A 22,956-nucleotide genomic window follows, 5' to 3' on the forward strand; every position below is an offset into this window, starting at 1 on the left:
GAGATCAAATTTATTCTAAGGAATAGTGTGAAGGCAGTAGGGGATGGAATATCGAGGCAGTGGCACTGGATATTAATTTCTGAGTTGTCTTTTCCCAGTTTCTATTTCCCTTAGCCCTACCATTTTAGTAAAGACTTTCATGAGAACAAAAGAAAGATTGGAAAGGTGTGGCAAGATAGCAGTTGGTCTTAAAAAAAAAAAAGACCTGGGAATCTTAGCTAACTGCAAGCTCAACAGGTGATGATGGACTAAAGAAGTGACAGTCCTTCTCTACTCTGGTCTAGTCAAGTGACATATAGATTATTGGGTTTAGTTCTTGGTATCAGGACATCTAGAGCAAGAATAATGACAAACTGGAGAGTAGTCAGAGGAGGCTGCTCAGGATGTGAAGAGCCTCAAGATTATGACTTATGAGAATCAACTGAAAGAAATGGAGATAAGAGGCTTTTGGGGGAAGAGAAGTTCTAAGGAAGGTATGATAGTCTTCATTACTCTTGGTGTGAACAAAGTCATTTAAACTTCTGCCCCTCAGTTTCCTCATATGCAAAATTAGGGATTGAACTAGATGACTTCTAAGGTCCTTTCCAGCTCTAATTCTATAATCCTATTAACCTTTTTGAAAAAAGGGAGTGGTTATCCTCATTAGAAGTCTTTGAGCAAAGATAGGATGACCATTTTTTATGTCTGTTTTAGACAAACTCATATTTGGATATGGGTTAGAGGGGAAAGCCATTTTCAGTTCTGAAATTTGATATTTATTCCTCTAAAAAAAGACTACATACTTTCAAATATGGTGATAACGATAGCCAATTGCTAACCTACATTTGTCAGCTTTATTTTTTTTCCATTCTAAGACAGAAGAGGTTGAGTCAAAATTGTCTTAAATCCAACTGTATGTAACCCAAAGAAATCTTGTGCTAGTGGAAAGGTTGCCATAATGGTAACTCCCATTTACAGATCACTTCCAGATTTACATAGTTCTTTCCTCACAACAACCCTGTAACAGAAGCTTTAGTGCTTTCCTTTCAGAGCTCATAAACCTTTTCAGGGATTCAGATGACTTGGTCAGGGACATTTAGGGAGGAAGGAAAGGAGGGACCATAATCCAGGTCTCCAGACTCCAAATTGAGTGTTTTTTCCATTCTATAACATTGGCTCCTAGGAAGACCATTGAATTTGGGCAGGCAGAATCATGAAGGAAGTAGGTAGACTAGAGGCTGTAGCCATAGTAATGAAATGAATATCTTAAAGCTAGATGCTTATCTTCTCAAATAACTTGGAATCTTAATTGTAAATGTCTTCAGCTGACCTTTAGGTGCCATTTTGGAAGAACATTGCCCATATCTTAGAATATCTTAGAATGTTAGTATCATAAGGTTGGAAGAATTGTAGAGGCCATCTAGCCCAGCACACTTGTCCAGCAAGATGACCAGACATCCTCAAAGTCATATAGCTATTTAATGGCAGAGATAAGCCCAGGACCCAGATCTTCTGCCTCTGCTTTTCCATTATATTGTTTTGCTTTCTTATATTGTGGTAAAAATCACTTTGCCACAAAATGGAGAGTAGTTTAGTCATTTCCAATGAGATAAAAGTCTTCACTCAAGTAGAAAAAAATCCAGGATGAATTTTAAAAGGTTTGTAAAGAAGTGACATATTTAGGGTACGCCATGTCTACGAGGGATTTACAGTCTAGGGAACTGATTTCTCAATTTATGAGGAAAGAAAAGCTACCAATAATCCGTTTTGGTTTTTTTTCCTCCTTCTCTCAAGATTTGGGAGTTCTAGCTTCCATATGTAACAGTGACCCTTTGAACTTCCTCTCCTCTCTTGCTTCCTGCTAGTCTGGCCCTAAAAGTGCAATGGCTGGTTCATAGCTGCCCTCTGTTGCATGTACATGTGGCTGTATGGGCTCTGACTTGACTTTTTTGAGGTCTTGGATTATGCAATGCTTGGCTTAAGCTTCCTGTGCAAGTACAAATGATTTTTTTTTTTACTTTAAAGGTAGAGAGTAGAAAAGGCAAGGACCTGGCCTCCTTGAACACAACGCATAGAGCATCTCTTACTTTGTCTCTATCTGTAGATACTAAACAGACCTGCTTAGCCTTTTGATGTTTATTTACATGTGGTCACCTAGGACACAAACAGTACCAGGAGGCCAGGCAGGACTGACTTCTGGAAAGGGAAATGAGCATAGTGAAAAGTGGTTTGGGGCATAGGTTCTAGGCAAAAGCTGGGAGTGGAAAAGCAATAGTCAGCTAGTTTTTGGTTAACATTTATAATCAAGATGTAAAGAGGTGTTCTGAATACTGGAGAAACGAGAGGAAGAGGTTTGGCTTATGAAGAGGGTCGTTAAAAAACTAAAGATGAGCTCATAGATGCTGAAAAGCAGACAGGGCGATTTTGGCATTTGTTTCAGAAATGGGAACGAAGCTGGTGAAGATTTCTGTGGTCCCTGGGGCTGGTGGTGACATCCAAACTTTCCTATTTTCAGGTAAACATGAACAGTTGCATGTTGGATGGTTCAAAGTGTGAAATGTTGGGTTTCAGGGAGATCCAGAAGTGGCCAAGATGGGAGTAACTAAAAGCAAGATTATAGATTTTTGGCTGATGAATATTTGAAGAGGTGTCCAAGGTGGGGAGGCAACCAATGGGAGAAAAGGATCAGACTCAAATCCTTGAGGAATACGGGGAGGCTTAAAAATTGTGGGTTGAATTGTAGGCTTCCCTAGTTTCTTGGTAAATGCAATATGAGGAAAAGGAATGAAATGGTCCAAAAGATGTGGTTGTGGACATTTTGTGCATAGCTGCTATCACTAGGGGTGAATTTAGACAGGAGAAGGCGGGGACTAATGAGAGACAACACTGGGTTTGGGGTGCAACAGTTGGGAGTATTTTAGGGAATACTAAAATTGGAAAAAAGACTAGGATTTGTAAATCAGAGAAACTAAGTGCCTAATATGCCCTTTCCGTATGCTGGGGAAAAACAGATGGGCACCAAAAACAGGAGTGCTGAGATGTAGAATAGCCTTTTTTCTCTAAGCTGGGATTTAGTGGGTCTGCTAAATATGGGAAAGGTGGCCCTTACTGGTGAAAGAGGAAAAGCATGGAGACTAAGGCTTTGTCTATACCACATTAAATATCTGTATGAGAAGTAGAACAATCCAATCAGTCATCTGGAAGTTTCTAAGCATCAGGACATTAATCATTGTGTAGGTCAAGCCTGTTGCCTTGAACAATATAAAGAAATAGTCAAATTACATAATAAAAATTAGTATTAAAAAAGAAAAATAACAGAAAAAAATTAAAAACCTAAATTCTTTAACAACACTGGTTAAGGACCTTAAGAACTTGAGTGAAAACAACAAGTACAAGGGGTCATTTGCTGTTCCTTTTGGATTGTGGGACTGTACCTGGCTCAGCCTCTGCATATAGAGAACTTGTTCAGTGTTTTGGAAGCTTTGGGACAAGTGTTTCACATTGAAATCCTTTGAGCTAGATCCTTTGATATTGATTAGTAGTCATTGGGCTGGATTTACAATTTCTAACCCCAAATTTAAGCTTGCCAAATGATCCCAGTCTTGTTTATCAGAGGCAATTTCTAGAGCCCCTCCCCGCCCAGGGATTTCTGACAGGACAATGCAAAGCTCAAGTCCCTGCCACAGCTGGTTTAACCAAGAAAATGGAAGAATATGCCCTCGCCTGGGGACTTGATTGGATTTATTTGAATTGTTGACTATTGGGCTTGGTCTCCTTGGTGCTGGTTGAGATTATGGTATCTCCTCAATCTGATTATTGTACTCACATTTCTTCACTTTTCATGTATAGCATATATGCATGGCCTTCCTCAATAAATCTGTCTTTATAAAAACAAACCAAAGTAAGAGTTTGTAATATATATATGTAAAAAAAACAAAACAAACAAAAACATTTAAGACTCTTTAGAGAGGGTTTTTTGGGGGGGAAAGGTTGGCTGAAAACAATGAACCCTAGGGGTTTATTTTTAAACTCTTTGGTTTTGGATAGCAGTTAACTTGAGGGCTTGATAATTTGAGTATAGTAGTGATAGGTTGACCCAAAATATGAACCCCTGATCTTTGGGGGCTTTTCTTTGGCCCAGGATAGTGCTATTTCACACCATACTCCTCCCCTTCCCCCCCATAATTATGATCAGAAGCCTTTTTCATGCTTACCTACTTCAGACACAATATGAATTACTCTCTTACTTTACACTTCTAAAAAATGAGATCGACTTACCCTTTAGGTAAAAACTAGGAAAATGAAACATGATACTAGATCCAAATGGCAACATGACAGTCTGACAAGTGCCAAACAGTTTGGATAGATAGAGTATTCTCAAACAATTAAACCCAAATCAACCTGTACTTTATCTGTGTGCTGAGATTTTAGGTCCAGTGGATCAGAATACAGGGAAAAAACTAATGAAAACCCCTCAATGGATCCTTCACCCACCAAACAAGATCTCTTCAGAAACCAACTTGCTCTTGCAAATGACCTTGACCAAGGAACTGCCGTGTAAAACATATGTAAAGTTTTATTGTCAAATGGTGAGACAAAGATGGACAGTGTGTATGTGTATACATCTGTGTCACATGTATATATATATATATATAAAGTCTTAATGTATAAATTATTGATGAAGACCTAATGATCGAAATATTTGCATTTGAAAACAAATCAACGTACAAAGTGTTGACAAGAGATGAAGACTAGTCTGTGAATAAAGCTGAATTTCAGGCTTGGACATTGGAGAGAAAAGGAAAGAAGAATCTGTGAGGCTTCCCTCATGGAAAGAACCAGCAGTAGAGAAAGACACTATTAGTTTGAAGGAAAATAAACATTTTTAAAAACAAAAATCTTCCACTTTGAAATTGTGCCCCAAACATAACACTGGACACATTCATATTAAACATGGATATGAATTTTATGTTTCCTAAGCGTTTGGCCTGTGAACTGATCCTCAGTGTTCCTAAATTATACACCATGTTAAGACCAACTCAAACCATTTCGTCATCTGTCCTCTAAAGAGCTCAAAGTACTTGGAATATATTATCTGGATAATTCTTAACATTCACGGAAGGGGAACGATTGCATTGGAGCCCTTGCAAGCTCCATGAGGGGAGGGGATAGAGAAGCTGGGCATTATTTAACAGAGCAGTCTCAAAAGGTAAAGGTTATCATTTCTATTTTCACACCAAAGAGAGGTGGTATTAACAACATTGCCATTTCTGGGCTTCCAAAGTCAATGTGTTCACCGGTGCCAGGCTGGCCCCTGAGGGATGAGAGCAGTCCAAAGCCTGTTTGGTTGTATTTTTACCCCCATTACATTACTGGATGCCAAGATCATCTTGGGTTGAACCAGCACTAGTGGTGAACGTCTGAAGCTAGTGCATCGTTTTTTGCCACTTCATGCACATTCTCCTTAGAAGGAACACTGTCTGATCTAGCTGGAAAGGAGGAAAGGGGGAGACTGACAATGTCCATTTACCCCCTTTGGTTCCTTGCAAACAAATACATTCAGAATGAGAATGATCAGGGCTGGGAATTCTGGACTTTGCCATCCAGGAGTAGCTTCTTCTTCTTATTGTATCAGCTGCAAGGCTGATACAAGAGGGGACTAAATGTATCCAACATGGAATGTGCTCAAAAGAATATATTTAGGCTCAACCATATCAGCTTCAAATGGGAAGATGTGGGGTAATGCAAAATTTGACTATTTCCCCTAGAAAGTTACAGAAAACATATTAATTCTGTTAGCCCATATTAGGGATGTTAAACAAATCACTGCTTGGGCAATATCCATATACCTGGACTGACTTTTCCAATACCAGATTTGACTCAGATGCCCAAATACCAAGGATTTAGAAGTCCTTATATTTCATTTGGACATGAGATTTTTAGCCATACTTTCATAATCGTTTTACTGATTTAAAATATGTATATATTTTTCCATTTTTTATTTTTCAAATATATTTTAAAAAATAAATGAAGTCTTTATTACGACTTGACCAGAAAATAGTTTTTAGTTACTACATGAATATCACCATATTGCATGGTTTGAAAACAGAAAATGAACACAAAAAAAGAGAAATCTAGTTCCATTATCTACTGTAAATCATAAGCAAAATGCAAATTATTTTCTTTCCTCATTTTCTGTTTATAGTCAAAGGCATAAGCAATACTGTTTTGAAAACACTGTCCATCCCCCCAATTTCATTTTAAAATAGCATTTTTATACCTACAGTACAATCAATTTAAACAATGAGATCTCTTTCATAAAATTGGAATAGGAAGATGACACTTTCATAAAACACCACCACCAACCTAAATCCAGTCCTTCATCTTCTCATGGCTGGAGTACTACTAAAGTTGGATAACTTGTCTCAGGGCCATCAGGCCCTTCTCTCTCTGGTCTGCTCAAAAAATATCTAACATACATCCTACATTTAGCTCTAATAATGAAGTCTTTCTAAAACACTGCTTTACCATTTGTACATCCCTCCTCAGAAACCATCAGTGGCTTATGTCTACAGGTCACAATGCAAATTTCTGAGTTTGATATTTAAAGCTTTCCACATTTTGGCACTTATTTATTTCTCTAATGTTATTTCTCATACTAGTCACATACCATGCCTATTTCCATTTGCTGTACTTTGAGTCTATCCAGAATGCAATCCTTCTACCTCCTTCTGTTATCTTGGTCTTACCCTTTTTTGAGGTGTCCTTCCTGACTACTCTGGATTTGGGGATTATTCCCTCTGCTAAACTGGGGCAGCATGTATTATTTATCTACACAGGCTCCTTTAGTAACCGGCACGTGCTACCTCATATTACTTATCTTTTTATTGATCCTAACAACCACTTAATTTATCAGTCCTAATTACAATTCTGTAAGAGGAAGGGGAAGTATTATTTTCTCCATCTCTACAGATGAAGAAACTGAAGTTCAGGGAGTTTTTCATTACCCAAGGTCACATACCTCCTAAATGGATGTCAAGACTCAAACCCGAGTGTTTTAATGACAGTTTCAATGTTCTGCCCACTGCATCACAGTGGTCACTTTTTTCATAATAATATCTTCTATGGATATAATGCTTTAAGGTTTGCAAATTATTTATAGTATAACAATGCTGTGAGGCAGGTGGTGTGTCTCCTATCTCCCCAACTAGTTCTTTGTGGGGCAGTGACTATATATATATATTACAAATAAAAAATATATATTAAGAATAATATACATATTCCCAATTTGTAACAGAAGAATACTCACTACACATACTCCATGAATGTTTTTTGATGCTAGCATGACACGAGATAAAGAGGACCCTAGAAAATAGTCTTCATTTTTTTTTTATATTTCACTTCTCCACTTAGCCTGACAAAGGATTCAGTCTATTTTTTTTTCTCTTTTATTTTTGAAGGGAAAACTATTTTAGTCACAATTGAAATAAAAATATAATGGTACTCAGAAACTGGCCACTGATGTATGTTCTTACTTTCAATTGGCTACTTGTGTTCCTTAGGTATGATTTCAGGGAAATAGTTAAAAGTCGTATTTTAACAGAATGATCAAATTAATGAGAACTCACCACTGATGAGGGGAGAAGGGTGGGTCAAGAGGCCCTAAAGAACTTGGCACTTTTAGCCAAATGATTACCTCTTCCTTTTGTCTTATCTACAGTCTCATGTTCCTGCTAAATGAGGAAGTCAAGTCAAAAAATTATTTCTGAGGTCCTATCTAGTTTAAATACTTTATGACCCTAATTGGTGGTTGGGGAAAAGAAAGGGTCAGGCTACCAGGGGCAAATTTCAAAGAGGCCAGTTTTCTGGGGGTACTTATGGGAAGGCTGGGGTGGGCAGACTACTGGGATTTATTCATTTCTCATATGATGTTACTACAGGAGTGAGATTAGAGATAGAATTCATTTCTCTCTTTTTTCTTCACTAAGAGTATGAAGCCTGGAAAGAAAGGATCTTGCATAATCCAAATGGGTTTTTATGGAGGTAGAGAGTTAAGAGGCTATATTAGTAACATACAGAGCATGACAAGGTCTCTGCTGGTGCCAGACTCCTTTGGTGGGTCTGTAGAATGCTGTGCAATTTTTTTTTACAGAAAGGAGAGGTATTGAACCAGTGATTTTATTGCTCTAGGAAACTACTAAGTAAGCAAACTCCTACCATTGCAGGTTGGGACCTTCTCTGCAACTCAGAGACACTTAAGAGAGTTGTCTAGAGGACTGAGGTTAAATGACTTTTCCAGTCACTCCACCAACATGGGTTGGCAGAAGGGGTTTTATGGCCAAGTCACTAACCATTATGACATACTGCCTCTCTTCATAAGTCAGGCTAAATGGATTTTTAAAATAACTAATCTGCATTTGACTCTTAGACAGATTTAGAGAGGAATAATGATTGGACCATTGGTAGAGAATTCCCATATGAGGAAACTCCTCCCGCCACTGTAGGTGATCACCTTCCCTACAACATAGTGGCCTCTTTTGAGCACTGAGAATTTAGAAGATGATATGACTTGCTCAGAGTCAAAGAGCCAGAAGGTATCAGATGTGGGACTTGAAATGAGATCTTGGCTCTAAGGCTGATTCTCCATCCACATACATTTCCATTTATTTTTCTTTCTGGAGAGTCTATAAAAGGGAGTGTCAAGACATGTTTGGGAAACTAGTAAAATGTAGAACAATTGAGAATTCCATAAATATCAACTCCCCCTCTTCATCCAACACCCTCAGTATCAGATTCATTCTTCCTCCACTTCACCCACATCTTCAGTTACCAAGTGCAAAAATTAAAGGTACTTGAAAATGAAATGCCTCGTTGTGAGGAATAGGAACCATGAAACCTGTGGATTACACGAGGGTGGAGAAGGCCAGGACAAGTTAACTTTGGGCCAATGAAAAGAAGGTTTCAATCAACTAACAATTTGGAGGAATGAGATAAACACACTTCAAAAACACATTCATGTCTGGTCTCCTCTACTATCCAAAGGATTTATGAAGTTTAACAGATTCTCTAGAGAGTGTGTATACTGGATGAGGGTAAATATTATCCTTATTTGGGCCTTTCTGGATTTAAATAAGGGGGAAGGAAAAAAGAGGTCCGTATAATGATCTTTTCACTCTAGTCCAATGTGATGTAGGATTCAACTCAAATCAAAACAGGGCTGCATATTGATTTCAAAAAACACAAATTAACATCAATTTTTTTGTGTGTTTTTAGTCATCTTGTTAAATATTTTCCAGTTACATTTCAAAAAGTTTGGGCTGGTGTTTGGTACCTCTGGTGTAGAGGAAAGAGCACTTGTTTTCTTCTCAGGGATCCTGGGTTTAGGATCAGTAACCAGTGTTATTCCAAGTAAATCATTTACCTTCTCTGAGCTTCATTCCTGTGGTCCATATATTTGGAGAAGAGGAAAGGGGAAATCAACTCACTGTGAAACTGCTACACAAATTAACTGGCATCCTAATGTTTTCAAAGCTGAAAGGACTGAAATATTTCCTAAACTCCCATCATGCTGAAGGCCCCGATGACAGGTAGCAGGGATGCAAATTCTGCAAGAGGGCAGAATTTTAAGGCAGCTTCACTGTTTTACATCCCACATTTCTCCCACTTTTCCTGTTTGTTCAAGCTCTTTCTTAGAAAAGGAACTCCTCCATGAAAACCAAAGCATAGTGACCACTTGGTACACCCTTGGTCTGCATCAATACATTTAAAATCTTTGAGTGAAAAGATTTGTTGGCAGATATCAGGCATCCTGATACTGTAAGTGGATGACTGGAATATGACACTTTCCTTTCTACTGTCCTTTCCCACTCCCAGTCCTTCCTGCCCAAGTAGCTCAAGTTCTCTTAGTAGATATAAGTATATAAATAATGTATGGCATAGTCCTATGAGAATAGTTTTGAACGTACTAGGGGAGTTAATTCTAGAGAAGGGGAAGTCTTGGGTGAGACACGATCCTGCTCATCCTGTGTGACTTGAGGGCAGAATAGCAGATTTAAGGATTGTTGTAAAGGAAAAGTGTGAAATAATTGAGATATCTAAAGAGGGAATGAACTCTTGAAGGAAGAGAATTCATTTCTCTCACTAGATGCTTTCAAATGAAGGCTTGATAAATTCTAGGTGGAAATTTCAGAGGAGAATTCTTGGAGAGGTATGGATTAGCTAGAAGGGTGCGAGGCTCTATTGCTGAGACTTTATGCTTTTTTAACTTTAGATTGCTTATAGAACCCCAGCTTACCTGAGAATACTTGTGTACTCAGAAGATCCTTAACTACATCCATGTGGGTTTCCTTTCTTCTATTTTTTTTAAACTCTTAATTTCCAGCATAGAATCAATACTGTGTATTGGTTCCAAGACAGAAGAATGGGAAGGACAAGGCAATGGAGGTTAAGTAACCTTAGGAAGTGTCTAAAGCCAAATTTGACCCCAGATCCGGCTCTTAACCAACTGAGTCACCTAGCTGTCCCTATGGGTATTCTTTCTACAGATGAATTCCTATACTAGCTCTCAATCAACCAGTAAACATTTACCAGGTATCTGTTATATGCTAGGAACCAGGGAGGCAAAAGTGAAAATCCTTACCCTTAAGGAGTTTATGATCTAACGAGGGAAGATGGTATGGACGTAGGGGCAGAGCAAAAATTATAAAATATAATTTTGAGTGGCTCCTATGGATAGTGCCAGACCTGGGCTCAGGAGGGCTTAGGTTCAAATCTGGTCTCAGACACTTATTTGTGTGACTCTTGGAAGTCTTGTAACCTCTATTGCCTAGCTCTTACGGCTCTTCTGCCTTAGAACCAATATAAAGTATTAATTCTGAGTCAGAAGGTAGAAGTTAAAAAAAAAAACAAATAATTTTTGGGGAAGGTATTCCCATCTGGGGGTGGGGTGGGGGGAGAAGGGTCATCAGGAAAGGCTTCATGTAGAAGGAGGCACTTGAGCTGAGCCTTGAAGGAAGCCAGGCTTTCTGAGACATGGAGGGGAAGAGGGACAGCATGTGCAAAGGCAGAGAAGGAAGACGGAGGATGGTGTATAAAGAAAGTAAGAAGTATGCTATGAGTGTAGGTAATCAGATAAAAAAGGTCAAAAGATGGTCTTCGTGAGTTCTTGTGCTGCCCCCCCAAATTCATCAGCGATGGCCTGTTTTCTGGCGGATGTGCTTTTCTGAACTTGGGTTGGTGCTAGAACAACTAGTTCTAGAGCTTGGCAGGAAGGACCTGCTCGAACTTGTGCTCAGGTTTCAAGAACCTAAGGTTAACACTACTCCAGGATGAAGCATTTAAGAAGATCTATTATTTTTATGCCTACTTCTTCGCTATCAGAATATTTTAAAATTTATCACACTGATTTAATACAAGAAAGAGACTGGTTTCCTTCTCAAGACCTTGATATAAGGTGTTGGGCAGAAGGACCATGAAAAATTACTTTTCATGCCATATCTTGATGACAAATAGAAACTGAATGAAATCCACCTCAAGAATGATTTTTAAGACTGCCCACTGAAATGATAATATGAACAAATAATACACTTGTGGGCTCCGTGACTTTTTTTAAAATTTTATTTTTAGAACATATCTTAATAATGCCAGAAAAATAACAGCCATTATTTCCACCACTTTAAATGCAAACCCAATACTGCTGCAGACACAGAATACAAATATTACCTATAGGCATGAGTAGGTACATAGGCCATATTAAGACATGCCAGTTGGAGATCATCACATTGTTCTTACATCAAGTTAAGTCCGACAGCTTTTTTTTTTTTGTCTTCTTTTCAATAGCTTAGCTAATAACCATGCCATTAAAAAAAGGGCAAACACACATATCTACACAAATGTATCTTGACTTAAATTTGCACAAGTCCCTTAAACAAAAGAAAAAGGCTTGTTCTCTGGTAGGCTTACCAGATTTTTGCACCCCAGGTATTCCCTGCCCCCAAATGCTGACTTGCTTTGAAAAAAAAATTACAGATGTTCTTAATAAAAGGCACATTTGGCAGCTACGGAAAGTGGCATGCATCTGGCACAGGCTCTGTCTCCATGTAGTCATAGAAGCCTATGACGTTCTGTCCGTCATTTTGTCCTGGTTTACTGAGGGACAGGCCAGGGGGCTGCCCTTAAGAGTCCACCTTTGCAATTTCCCAGCAGTTGGCTACTTAATGCACTATTTTCATTAAAGGCAAAAGGGGAGTTTGCTCACAGTTGACAGAAAATGCACTTTAAGGTGTCAAAAATGGAAAATAAGGCATGAAACTTACAAAACAAGTTACAAGTGCTTTTGGGTGTTACATTTTCTTTTGTATGAGCCACATGATTCTTTTTTCTTAAGACTTAAAATGACTTTTTTGCGGCCCATGTATCAAGCATTTTGAAATGATTCAACAGTTCGAAATGTGATACTTAAAAAGCGAAAAATATCAAAGAAATACATTGACTAAAACATCACCCTTTCCCCTAATTTCTTTCTTAAAAAAAAAAAAAAGACACAACATAATCTTCCCTTTTTCTTGAACCCAGTGTTACGGAGAGACAAGGAGAGACATGAGGGTCCACAGTTGTGACATCCATAATAATATAGGCTAAAAAGTGTAAGTGAACCATTCACAGCCAACAGAATATCTCTGAACAAATGTTTCCTTTTGTTTCTTTGTAATAATTAAAAAACCACAATTTCCTGAATGAGTACAGTTGGAATAAACCAAATACTCATTCTAGAGCTACTGGTTTGAATTATAATTGCATTGGTGAGAAATACATCGTAAAAGTTGGATCAGTTTCCCAAACACAGCAAGATCTCAGTGATCATATATTCCTATTGATATTGTGGTGGCTTAAGACCATTCTCCATTTATGAAGATCAAAGACATCAATTAAAAAACACAACTGGAAGTTGTATTTGTTTGTGGGACCATTTTGGGAGGGCATGCTCTTTCCAAAAGAGAATTAGTAAAACATTCAAGTTATTAGATATACAATAATTTGACAACACAGTAATTCATTGTCCAACAAACTCAATGATGTAAATTTTTGTTCCTTTATATTTCCCAGGGGTGTATTTTTGAGAAAAAATATGGAATTAATCTCTAATCTGCCAATGCATTCAGAAATCTATGATTTTCATACTTTCACGTATGTAGAAAACAGTTTTAGAAAGAATTTTAGTCTTATTATGCTAAATAGATGGCAGCTTATCAAAGATAAAATCAAATTTGAAGATTTCTGTAGCATAGTTTCATGTTGAAGGTTAATGAAACACTTACAGGCAGATCTTTTTTTTTTTTTTTTCTGTTGAAAAAAAAAGAATGTTCCACGTTTTGAAATAAGGTCTGGAAGATTGATGCTCTCCCAGAAGGCATAGAATGGATTTGTAATTCTGCATTTGCAATCTATTGCCCGTGTGGTGTTGGATTAATCTGTTCAGAGATACTTCTTTACCCAGATGAAGCTTTTCTAGATCTGCTCACTGTTTAGAAGTTATTCAAGGTAATTCCATTAGCTGTTTGTGTATCACCCTCACCTAAAGACATCCAATTGGAATTCTGTACATCATTCTCAGTTTGACCTTCTGACATCTGGCTTGAACCTCAGATCAGTACTTAGTTTTCAAAAAGTAGGGCAGTGTGAGGGATTACACCATCCTGTTCAAAATGAATACTTGTGGTATTCATCACTGATATGGATGGGCCTCAAAGTAACTCTTCTTAATTTCTCATGGGAAAAGGGGTGCTTGGGAGAAGAATTACCTAGAATGAAGGGAAGGGAAGGGAAAGGAAGGGGAGAGAAGGAGAGAGGGAGAGAGAGAGAAAGCAAGCACTGAGGGCATGAGGTGTGGTTTGAATGATAACTTCTGGATGTGTACACTCCTTACCTGAATTGGTTTGAATATAGGTTTCCTAACCTCTCTCCCCGCAAGGAAAGAGAGATCTTTCTGAAAGGAAAAAAAATACATGTATATAGTAAAAAAATAATACTGATTGTTTCATAAAAATCAGATTTGGGAGGAAAAGTATAATCTATATTCAAACCAATAAATTATGCATTTATTAATAGAATAATGCTCAAAGTCACAACAGTCACTATGTTGTTTGATAAGTCTGTAACCAAGATGAACACATGACTCAATTTTTAAGGGAATTTAAAAAAAAGTTACATTTTTTAAAAAGTGAAAAACAATTACCCAAACAGGAATGTCACATACATTAAACAAAAGGGATTCCACTCTAACAAATGGACACAATCTATCTATGATCAGATGTGCTGCTTAATGATGATAGAATCAATTTTCTGGAATTTAAAAACTATGTTTTATGATCATGGTACAGATATTGAACTGGTCTAATGGATACCATGGAAAATGATGAAGAATATCTATCACTGCTAAAAATGTCTGCAAATGGCATAGTCAACAGTGTTGCAGAAATGTGGCTTCATTTAGCCAAAGACGAAACATGCAGATAATGAATTCATGACTCATGAAGTAAGGATGAAACACTGCACATTTCATGAACACCGTATTGGAGATTAATAAAGCTTCTTTTGAAAATCAATATCTGGCATGCATTACTGTCACAGTATTTGTTAGAATCAGAAAAGCAGTCCACAGGTTGAATGTATAATCCATATCATGATAACTGATGATGAGGGTAGTTGTTTTTATCATGAATCATTTTGCTATATCAAAAGACCTTAGGAAAGGTAGAATGCTGAAGACAAACTTGAACGAACTGCATACATAGTGCCTGGAAAATTTTAAAACTTACAAAGTTCCCCTTAAAAGTTACAATCATCTTATTCCAACTGAGCTTTTCTTCCCATGCCAAAACTAGCTTCTCTTTTGACAGCTCTTTTACCATGAAAAACACAGATATCCTGAATTAGAAACAAAGGCGTACCACATGTGCTTTTAGCTGCTTTTAGTGTTTTGTTTTTCAACAGAGAGAAGTAAGAAGTATTTGTTTGTCAATATAATAATTTAATGTATGATAGCCAAATGAAATATCTGCATCTTTATTTCAATTAAATTAAAATGAACCTGCCAAGTATATTTATGTAACATTCACTATATACACACAAATTAAGCAACTGCAAGATAATCTTGATATGCTGATTACTCAACGTGACACTTGTCAATGATGCCCAGCAAGTGTCCCTTTTCACATTGAGTGCCTGCATTTCCACGGCTTGATTAAAAGCAGTACAGCAAGGAGCCATGAAATGGATTATCGGTAAACCTTGGGGGTGGGGAGAGAGGTGACAAACTAGCATAGATTAACAGTCTCCTAAAAGTGAGTAGTATATTTAATTGACAATAGCATTATTTTTTCATTTTCCACTGTCATTTAATGACACAAGACGTTCACTGTTCCTTGCGTGAAGAAGGCAATTAATACCCTATTTATGCTTTCTGGCAAAATAAAACAAAACAAACAAACAGCCAAACAACAACAACAACAACAACAAAAACCCAAACCAAAATAAAATAACAACAACAAAAAAAATCCTTTGTGGACTGGCACTATAATAAATCTTTAAAAGAGAAAAAAAGTACCTCTTTGGTGAAGCCCAGGTACCCTTGCTAATCACTGTATGAGGGAGAGTCAATAAACATGGTGAATTTAAATATAGCATCAAAACATCAACATTTTTGCCGTGTAAATGATGTATTTATTCCAGTGACTGCCAATTTTTTTTGGGTAAGTATAGCCAATTATGAACTTCATTCTGACCCTCTAGATCATTGCTGAACTTGTGCCGCTCCCCCCCAACCCCCGTTCCCATTACTGCACATTTAAGTGACCCTCAAAGTGAAAAATGAAAATCAGAAGGTACAAAATCAGGACTGTGGGGCAGATGTGGCTCCGTTTTAAATCTTAGCTGCATTCTAATGTTGCTTTGGCAACACATGGGCTAGTTATCATCTTGTGGAAAAATTCTTGTTAGAGAACCAGGCTTCTGAGCCCTAATTGCTGACTTCAGAGCACCATGAAGTTCACGGGAGGAAGCACCTGCCCTGGCATTCTGTTCTCCATTTCTTCAGGAAACACTGAGGCTTGACACTCTTGCCAGGGGAGAATCTGGCTGCTTCCATTATCTGCTTTTTTTTTGCTTTTCTGCTTGTGGGGACATAACAAAAGACTCAAAAAGAGTTTGGAAAAATTCTCATTAATTGTATGCTTTTTAAAATAGACAAAATTGTGTCAACAATACATTTGACTTGGCTTCACTTCTGGTTAGCAGAAAAGTGAGGAACGCTTTGCTAATCAATCGCAGTGCAATGGGACCTGGGTAGACACATGTCTTGGAGTGGGGGGTGGTGTGGCTACTCTGAGGATGGCCAGCGAGAATACTACCAGAGCATTCTATGTGAAAACCACGAGTACTCTATGTTCCAATATGCAGCAACAAGATCATAAAGGATCAGAGAGGAGTGGAAAACAGAAATTCACCTTAGTTACTGACTCTCCCCTAGAATCTGTAAACAGGACCGCAGTACAGTGCTCTGGCTTGGTTCTAAACAAGGTTAGGTACCAAAGATCTTCCTCACAGTCCTCTTAATATTTTTCAAGAAGGTATTCTGAAGTAGGGAAAATAAAGCAAAGGGAAATGAAGGATAAAAAGATCCCTGTTTAAGGTTTTTAAAAAAAGTGCATAATGTTTGAGTTACAAAAACTGTTACCATATGGGCCTGCTGGACACCAGACTATACTTTCTATCCCTTTGTTGATAAAGACCAAGACACAAACACGACTCCTGTCTATTGGCTAGAAAAGTCCCTTTATCCCATTTCTAGGTGCAATCGGTTGTCCAATTACTCCACATCAGTTTTTCTGCATTCCGAACAGGAATATCCAATTCTCTTTAGACTACTTCTCAGGCTCGCGGTTCACTGTCTACTGCATTTTAAAGTAGAGTATTTAGTGTTTGGAGTACATGTTTGAACTCCTCAGTGCTGGCAGTTTCAGTGCATCCATTGCCAGCAATGGACTTTGAGCCAGGAAAACGTTTATCCCAGCACAAGAGAACTCAGGAGGAATGGGCATTCTCCAGTAAAGGTGGTCCATCTCTATGCATGGATGGGTGTGTGTGCTCCCTTTTGTAAGTTTTTGGAGGAAGTTTTGGGATATGTTGAGAAGTGCTTTGTCGTGGAGGAACAGGCGGCCCAGGGATGGAATGAAGGTCCACATCCTGTTGTGTTAATGGTGGTGATGGCAGATGTCTCCTTGTGCCATGAGGAGAAGGTGTCTGAGGAGGGGGTGGCGTAAAAGGGGAGGGGCTGTTGGGGAAGAAAGTATTGCCATGTTCGCTTTTTTTGCCCAAAGGGGGTGGCTGGAGATGTAGTGGTGAGCTGGAGAAAACATCAGGTGTCCTCACAGGTTCTCTTGGTGGTAAAAGGGGAGGGCTTTCCGGAGGATCGGATATCGAGGTCCGGTCTGAGTAACGTGGTGAATACACTTTTGAGGTGGGTTGCCGAGGAGGAATTGCTGGAGGACTATCCAAATGTTTGGACATAATCTACCATGCAAGAAATAAACAGAAACTTATTAATTACATAATTTACATGACATCAGGAAGCACCACTATATATTGTGACCTTTAAAAGAAGAAAATATGATGATGCAATGAAACACACTTGTCTACACTAGAGACACTGAAAAAACTTCAAAGTAAAGATAATCTGAATTCAAATAAAAACCTTGAATCCAAATCATTTCATATTTATTATTCAGGTAAGTAACTTACAGTATGCTAAGATCTTACTATAAAGTTTCCTTTATATTTTAGACATTAGTTTCTTACAAATTAACTAAGGGCAAGAATCATTTCTATTTAATGCAACTGAGTTCTGATATTCTCTTTGGTGGGTGACCTAGAGCTTTAGGCTTACTGGAAGAATGGATAAATATCAAAGCCATTGTCAGATGAAAAGGAATCACACATCACTAATTTTTGTTTTCATTAATTCATTTAAGCATTTATTAAGCTCATTCTGTGTCTCAGGCACTATGCTAACCAATGGGGTCATGAAGACAAAATCCATCCTTTCCACTGCCTTATGTGACACTGGATGGAAACACACACACACACACACACACACACACACACACACACGCACGCACACACACACGCACGCACGCACGCACGCACACACACGCACGCACGCAATTGCAGAGCTGTCTGGGGTGCAAGAAAGTGCACTGACTCCCTAGGGGCACTGGGAAAGGGGTTGTGGCACACCAGACAAGTCTGAAAGGCAGGAAGGATTCTGAGACATGCAGGCAAGAGGGAGTCCATGCAGAGATGGAAGGTTGTGTTCAAGAAACAGCAAGTATTGTAGTATGGCTCTGGAACAGAGTATACGTGACGGTAAGCAATATAAATTAATATGGAAAGATAGGCTGGAATTTGAATGTGCAGGGCTATAAATGCTTGAATGTATATTTTAACCTAGAGAAAATAAGGAGCCATTGAAACTTCTTGAGCTAAGAAGTACAACTTGCTCAACTTTCTTTTCTTTTCTTTTTTTTGTGGCTGAAAATAAATATAGTCTATGTGATTGGCTTTCAGTGAGCCCATACTAAATATTTCACTACTACTTTTAGTATTTGGAAAAAAAAATGTTTATTATAGAATGTTGTCTCCTAGTTTAGATTGCCTCTGTATTTTGAAGAAATCTACTTTCTGAATAAAACATTTATCAATATGATGAGTTTATAAAAAATAAAGAAACATTAATATTTCTTGTGAAGGAAAATAAAAGGGGGGGTAGCTAGGTATCACAGTGGATAGAGTGCTAGGTCTGCAAACAGGAGATCTTGGGTTCAAATCTGGCCTCAGGAAATTCTGAGCTAGGCAACCCTCAGGAAGTCACTTAACCCTCATTGCCTAGCCCTTGCCCTTCTGTCTTAAGAGTTGTTACTAAGACAGAAAGTAAGGCAGTGGTTCCCAAACTTTTTTGGCCTACCGCCCCCTTTCCAGAAAAAATATTACATAGCGCCCCCTGTCACATACTATCACCACCCCCTTACAGTTATTCTCTGCCCCCAAATGCACCTGTGGCCATCACCCCTCCCCTGGATTGCTGCAGCACCCACTAGGGGGCGGTGACACCCACTTTGGTGTCTTCAGATCTATTTTTGAGGAATATCCATTCAGCAATGTGAAGATAGGATTAACTCTCCCCTTGCCTATTTTTAAATCAATCAACAAAAACTGAAAACACCCCTACTTAGCACTAAGTAGGGGAGGTCCGCAAGCCATTTGCTAAAACTGGGTGACAACTCCAGAAGTGACTGACACCCCTCCCCCACCACCAGGCAGTGCTAAGCAAATTTAAAGACTGCAATTGGCTCTTGTAAAGTGGAGGAAGGGATAGGAAGTGATGTGGAAAAAGGACTATAAAAGTCCTGAACTTCCTTTCCAAGAGGTTTTTCAACCTGAATTTTTGGCTTGGAGGATCTTGGACTGGGACTGTGGCCTGGAGCTACGACTTGGGACTTCAACCTGGCACTCTGGCTCTTGGACTGCTTCTGGTAAGACTGTTCCTGGATCTTCACCTTTGGAGCTTCGGCGCCAGTGAGTGAGAAGCTGACCCTCCTTTCCTGGCTTCCGGAGAGATTAGTTCCAGAGAGGCCTCCCCTTCTTGGAGGAGGCTGCGTGGATTGAACCCTTCTTTAATTCACCACTGAGTCCTCTGGCTGAGGGGTTATCGAGCCCTGCCTGGGTTGAGCCTGGACCGGAGCAACATTTAGGGTAACAGGCTAGACTTCTTATTCTACCCTCTTTTACACTTCTCTACTTTCACTCTTTTCACCTCTTTGTAAATAAGACTACTGAAAGTCAATTTGACTTGAGCTATAATCTTTTTAAATCAGGGACCACAGTATTATCTTAGAATTCTCATATATTTAGTCAAACCCTTAATTTTAATTTCTTACAGCAACTATGTGGCGGATGGATTGGAGAGGAAGAGATTAGATTAAAGTTGCTAAGGTCCTAAGTATTAGGTTCCTTTAGTAGAATTATCATATCATATACTGGATAGAAGGCTGGTCTTTGGGACAGCTAGGTGGCAAAATGGATAGAGTGCTAGTCTTGGAATCAGGAGGATTTGAGTTCAAGTCCTGCTTCTTACCCATGCCAGCTGTAAACATGGACAATTTACTTAACCTCTAAAGGTTCTAGGCAGCTCTATAAAAAAAAAAAAACTCCCCCGTGCCAGTGTTGGAGAGCTGCCCTGTAGAGGGAGAGGCTACACAAGAAATTTTCAACACAATGAAATCAGACCCTACAATTCCCCCATCCAACCCACCCCCCAACACAACAGGCTGCCCTAAGCACTAAACAAGCAACTCACAGCAATGGAATCCCCTATTTTCCCCCAAAGGTGGCTGCCTACATTTTTACCTTGGAGGGAGAAGATTCTGCTGGGGCTGATTCTGGTCTTCTTCTGGGGGGCACAGGTGGGGGGATGGTCATTTCATCAGTGCTCTTGGTTAAACTTATTGATGATACTGAAGCAGATCCTGGGAGGGTATTCAAGCACAAGTTGTTTTTAGGAGAAATATTTCATTCAGTAACTGAACAAGCTTAATTAGAAATTGTTTCTGCTCATGTTTATTAATGCAAATGCATAGAAGTACCAACAAATGGATCTTAAGAAAGCAGCACAAAAAACCCATCACCCAATTTCATTTACTTTTAAAGCCAATTGTTCTCAAGCATGCAAACATTTCTTAGGCCAATTTTAAGAAAAGCGCTCTCTAATAGGTATTCTCTTCCCTATTTATCTCTTGAACAAAGAGCATTTCCAAGGCCAGGTTCTTGACCATAATGCAAGGCCCATTCAACTGAATCCAGTTCCCAGACCTTTTCCTCAGATACAGGCTGTCAAAGACTCTAGAAGGTGGGTATTAGTGGGGAGGGGGCATCTGGGTAGGGATTTTCCTCCAGACTCTAAGTTGTGTTCCCAATTTATCTAAGCTGTCCTCAGGAACTTTCTCAGTGATATGGTTCTAAATTCTTCAATGTTCCTTCCTAGTAAGTTTTTCAAAGAAATGTTGAAGATTTAAGAACCAGTGGTAAAAGTGCTAGGATTTGGTGTGTAATAAAAGCATCTGTCTCCTGCATCCTAAAAAGTGAGGTTTTCTTTCCAGATTAGGGGGAGAATAATACTCTAATATTAACTCTAAGATTGCTGTGCAAGTGTCAGAAGAATGATATAGTGGTAACTGTGGGTTTGGAATAAGAAACACCTGGGGGTTCAGTATTAGCAGGGACTTTCCCTTCTGTCTTTGTTACCGCTAGGCCTAGGGCTGAATTAATGTTTGCTGACTGACTTCAAAACGAGGATTATAAAATATCTGTCATCCCTACCTCATAGGGTTATTCTGAGGCTTCAGAGGAGATTGTGTAAGGCACTGTGCAAACACTGAAGTGCTATTTATCGGTTTATATAATCATTTCTAGTTTTATATCAGTCTGGGACCTCTGGCCTCAATCAGTGTCAAATAACAAAAACATCGACCACACCAAAAAGTAGTTCATCGTGATAAAAATTCATTTGGTGAACTGAGATAAACAAGGTGTATAAAACTTTTAATAAAAACCAAACTGATCAAAATTATAGAAGTCAAATAAATGGATACTTAAAGAAAGGTAGAGCAAATAGAGTGAGATGAACATTAGGCTGTGTTTACTGGATCCTTTTATTTTATTTTTATTTCTTAAATTTATTTTTTTAAACCCTTACTTTCTGTCTTACCACAACTCTAAGAGAGTAGGGCAAGAGGTAGGCAATTGGGTTAAGTGATTTCCCTGGGCACCCAGTTAGGAAGTATCTGAGGCCAGATATGAACCCAGGTCCTTACAACTCCAGGTCTAGTGCTTGATCCACTGTGCTACTAAGCCATCTCTCACTGGATACCCTATATGTATAGATCCAGAGAAGGTCAGAGTCTTCTCTGGGCTTAATTTCTTCAGAACTGAGGCAGTTGAATTAGATGATTTCCATAGTTCTCTCTAACCACAAAAATTCCATGACTCTTTATAAGCAGTTAATTTAAATGTTGTCTTCGATAGCATTGAAAGTTGAACATTTAATACTGATAATAACCATTTATATTTGATCACATATCTTATTAGAGACTATCATGTTCATAATAAATATATTTTAAAAGTAGGCTTTGACTCTTTTAGCTCTATGACTAGTATCTGTGCATCTCTGGCCAAGACACAATCTCTCCTAGGTCCAAGTTTCTCTATCTGCAAAATTAGGGAATAAGATTAGATGATCTTTAAGGTCCTTTTCAGATCCTAGAATTTGTACTCTGAAAAAATTTTCTTGTATTTGATTTTTGTATTAGCTGATTTACTGACTTGTCAATTGTCTTAAGCTGAAAATTAAAAGTGCTAAGTCACAATGGAACTTTTGTAGTGATTATTATTTAGGGTTTACAAATATAAATATTATTTTTCTCAGAACATGAAGAAAAATTATAAATATACAAGATTTAAATTTCCCTTTAAGCTATTTCTAGAATAATTTAAAGAGAGAATAACTGGATTCTATTCAGAGAGACTGGAAGGTAGAGTGAGAAAATATTGGCATCAACAATAAGAGGAATCCAGGCCATGCCATTTCTTTGCCAAAAGACCTTTGACAAGTCACTTAATTTCCTCCTATGTAAAATATGCCGGCCCCTTTCTTGTTAAGTATTTTCATAAATATTATATATTTATTCTCATTCTTTTTCTGTGATAAGGGCATTTGTCCATCTCACATCTTAATGAAGGAGAAACTGACAGATGAAAAGGCTAAGCCTCAGGTATTTAAATGGCAGAAACAGGATTATACTCAGTTCTAGGACAGTGATCTTTCTACTAAATTTTGCTACTTTAACATCAATCTCCTTTTTTTGTTTA

The 22,956-nt window shown here is 38.4% G+C and overlaps 2 protein-coding genes across 3 annotated transcripts in view; one reads left to right on the forward strand and one right to left on the reverse strand.

Annotated features, from left to right (window-relative positions):
* Positions 1-4,540, forward strand: part of ARHGEF33 (Rho guanine nucleotide exchange factor 33) — a 56,455-nt gene extending 51,915 nt beyond the window's left edge. Inside the window, exon 16 of the mRNA XM_044660632.1 lies at positions 4,411-4,540. Within this exon, the coding sequence (XP_044516567.1) occupies positions 4,411-4,540 (130 nt within the window). The remainder of the gene's footprint in view (positions 1-4,410) is intronic.
* A 12,100-nt stretch (positions 4,541-16,640) lies between these two features.
* The window catches only part of SOS1 (SOS Ras/Rac guanine nucleotide exchange factor 1), a 177,510-nt gene continuing 171,194 nt past the window's right edge, over positions 16,641-22,956 (reverse strand). For both annotated transcript variants that reach the window (XM_044663273.1, XM_044663272.1), the window contains 2 exons: positions 20,440-20,558; positions 16,641-17,547 (listed from right to left, as the gene is read on the reverse strand). In XM_044663273.1, the coding sequence (XP_044519208.1) occupies positions 17,059-17,547; positions 20,440-20,558 (608 nt within the window). In that variant the 3' untranslated portion in view covers positions 16,641-17,058. The remainder of the gene's footprint in view (positions 17,548-20,439; positions 20,559-22,956) is intronic.

This window comes from Gracilinanus agilis, chromosome 2 (genome assembly GCF_016433145.1).
Source record: "Gracilinanus agilis isolate LMUSP501 chromosome 2, AgileGrace, whole genome shotgun sequence".
NCBI classification, from domain to species: Eukaryota; Metazoa; Chordata; class Mammalia; order Didelphimorphia; family Didelphidae; genus Gracilinanus; species Gracilinanus agilis.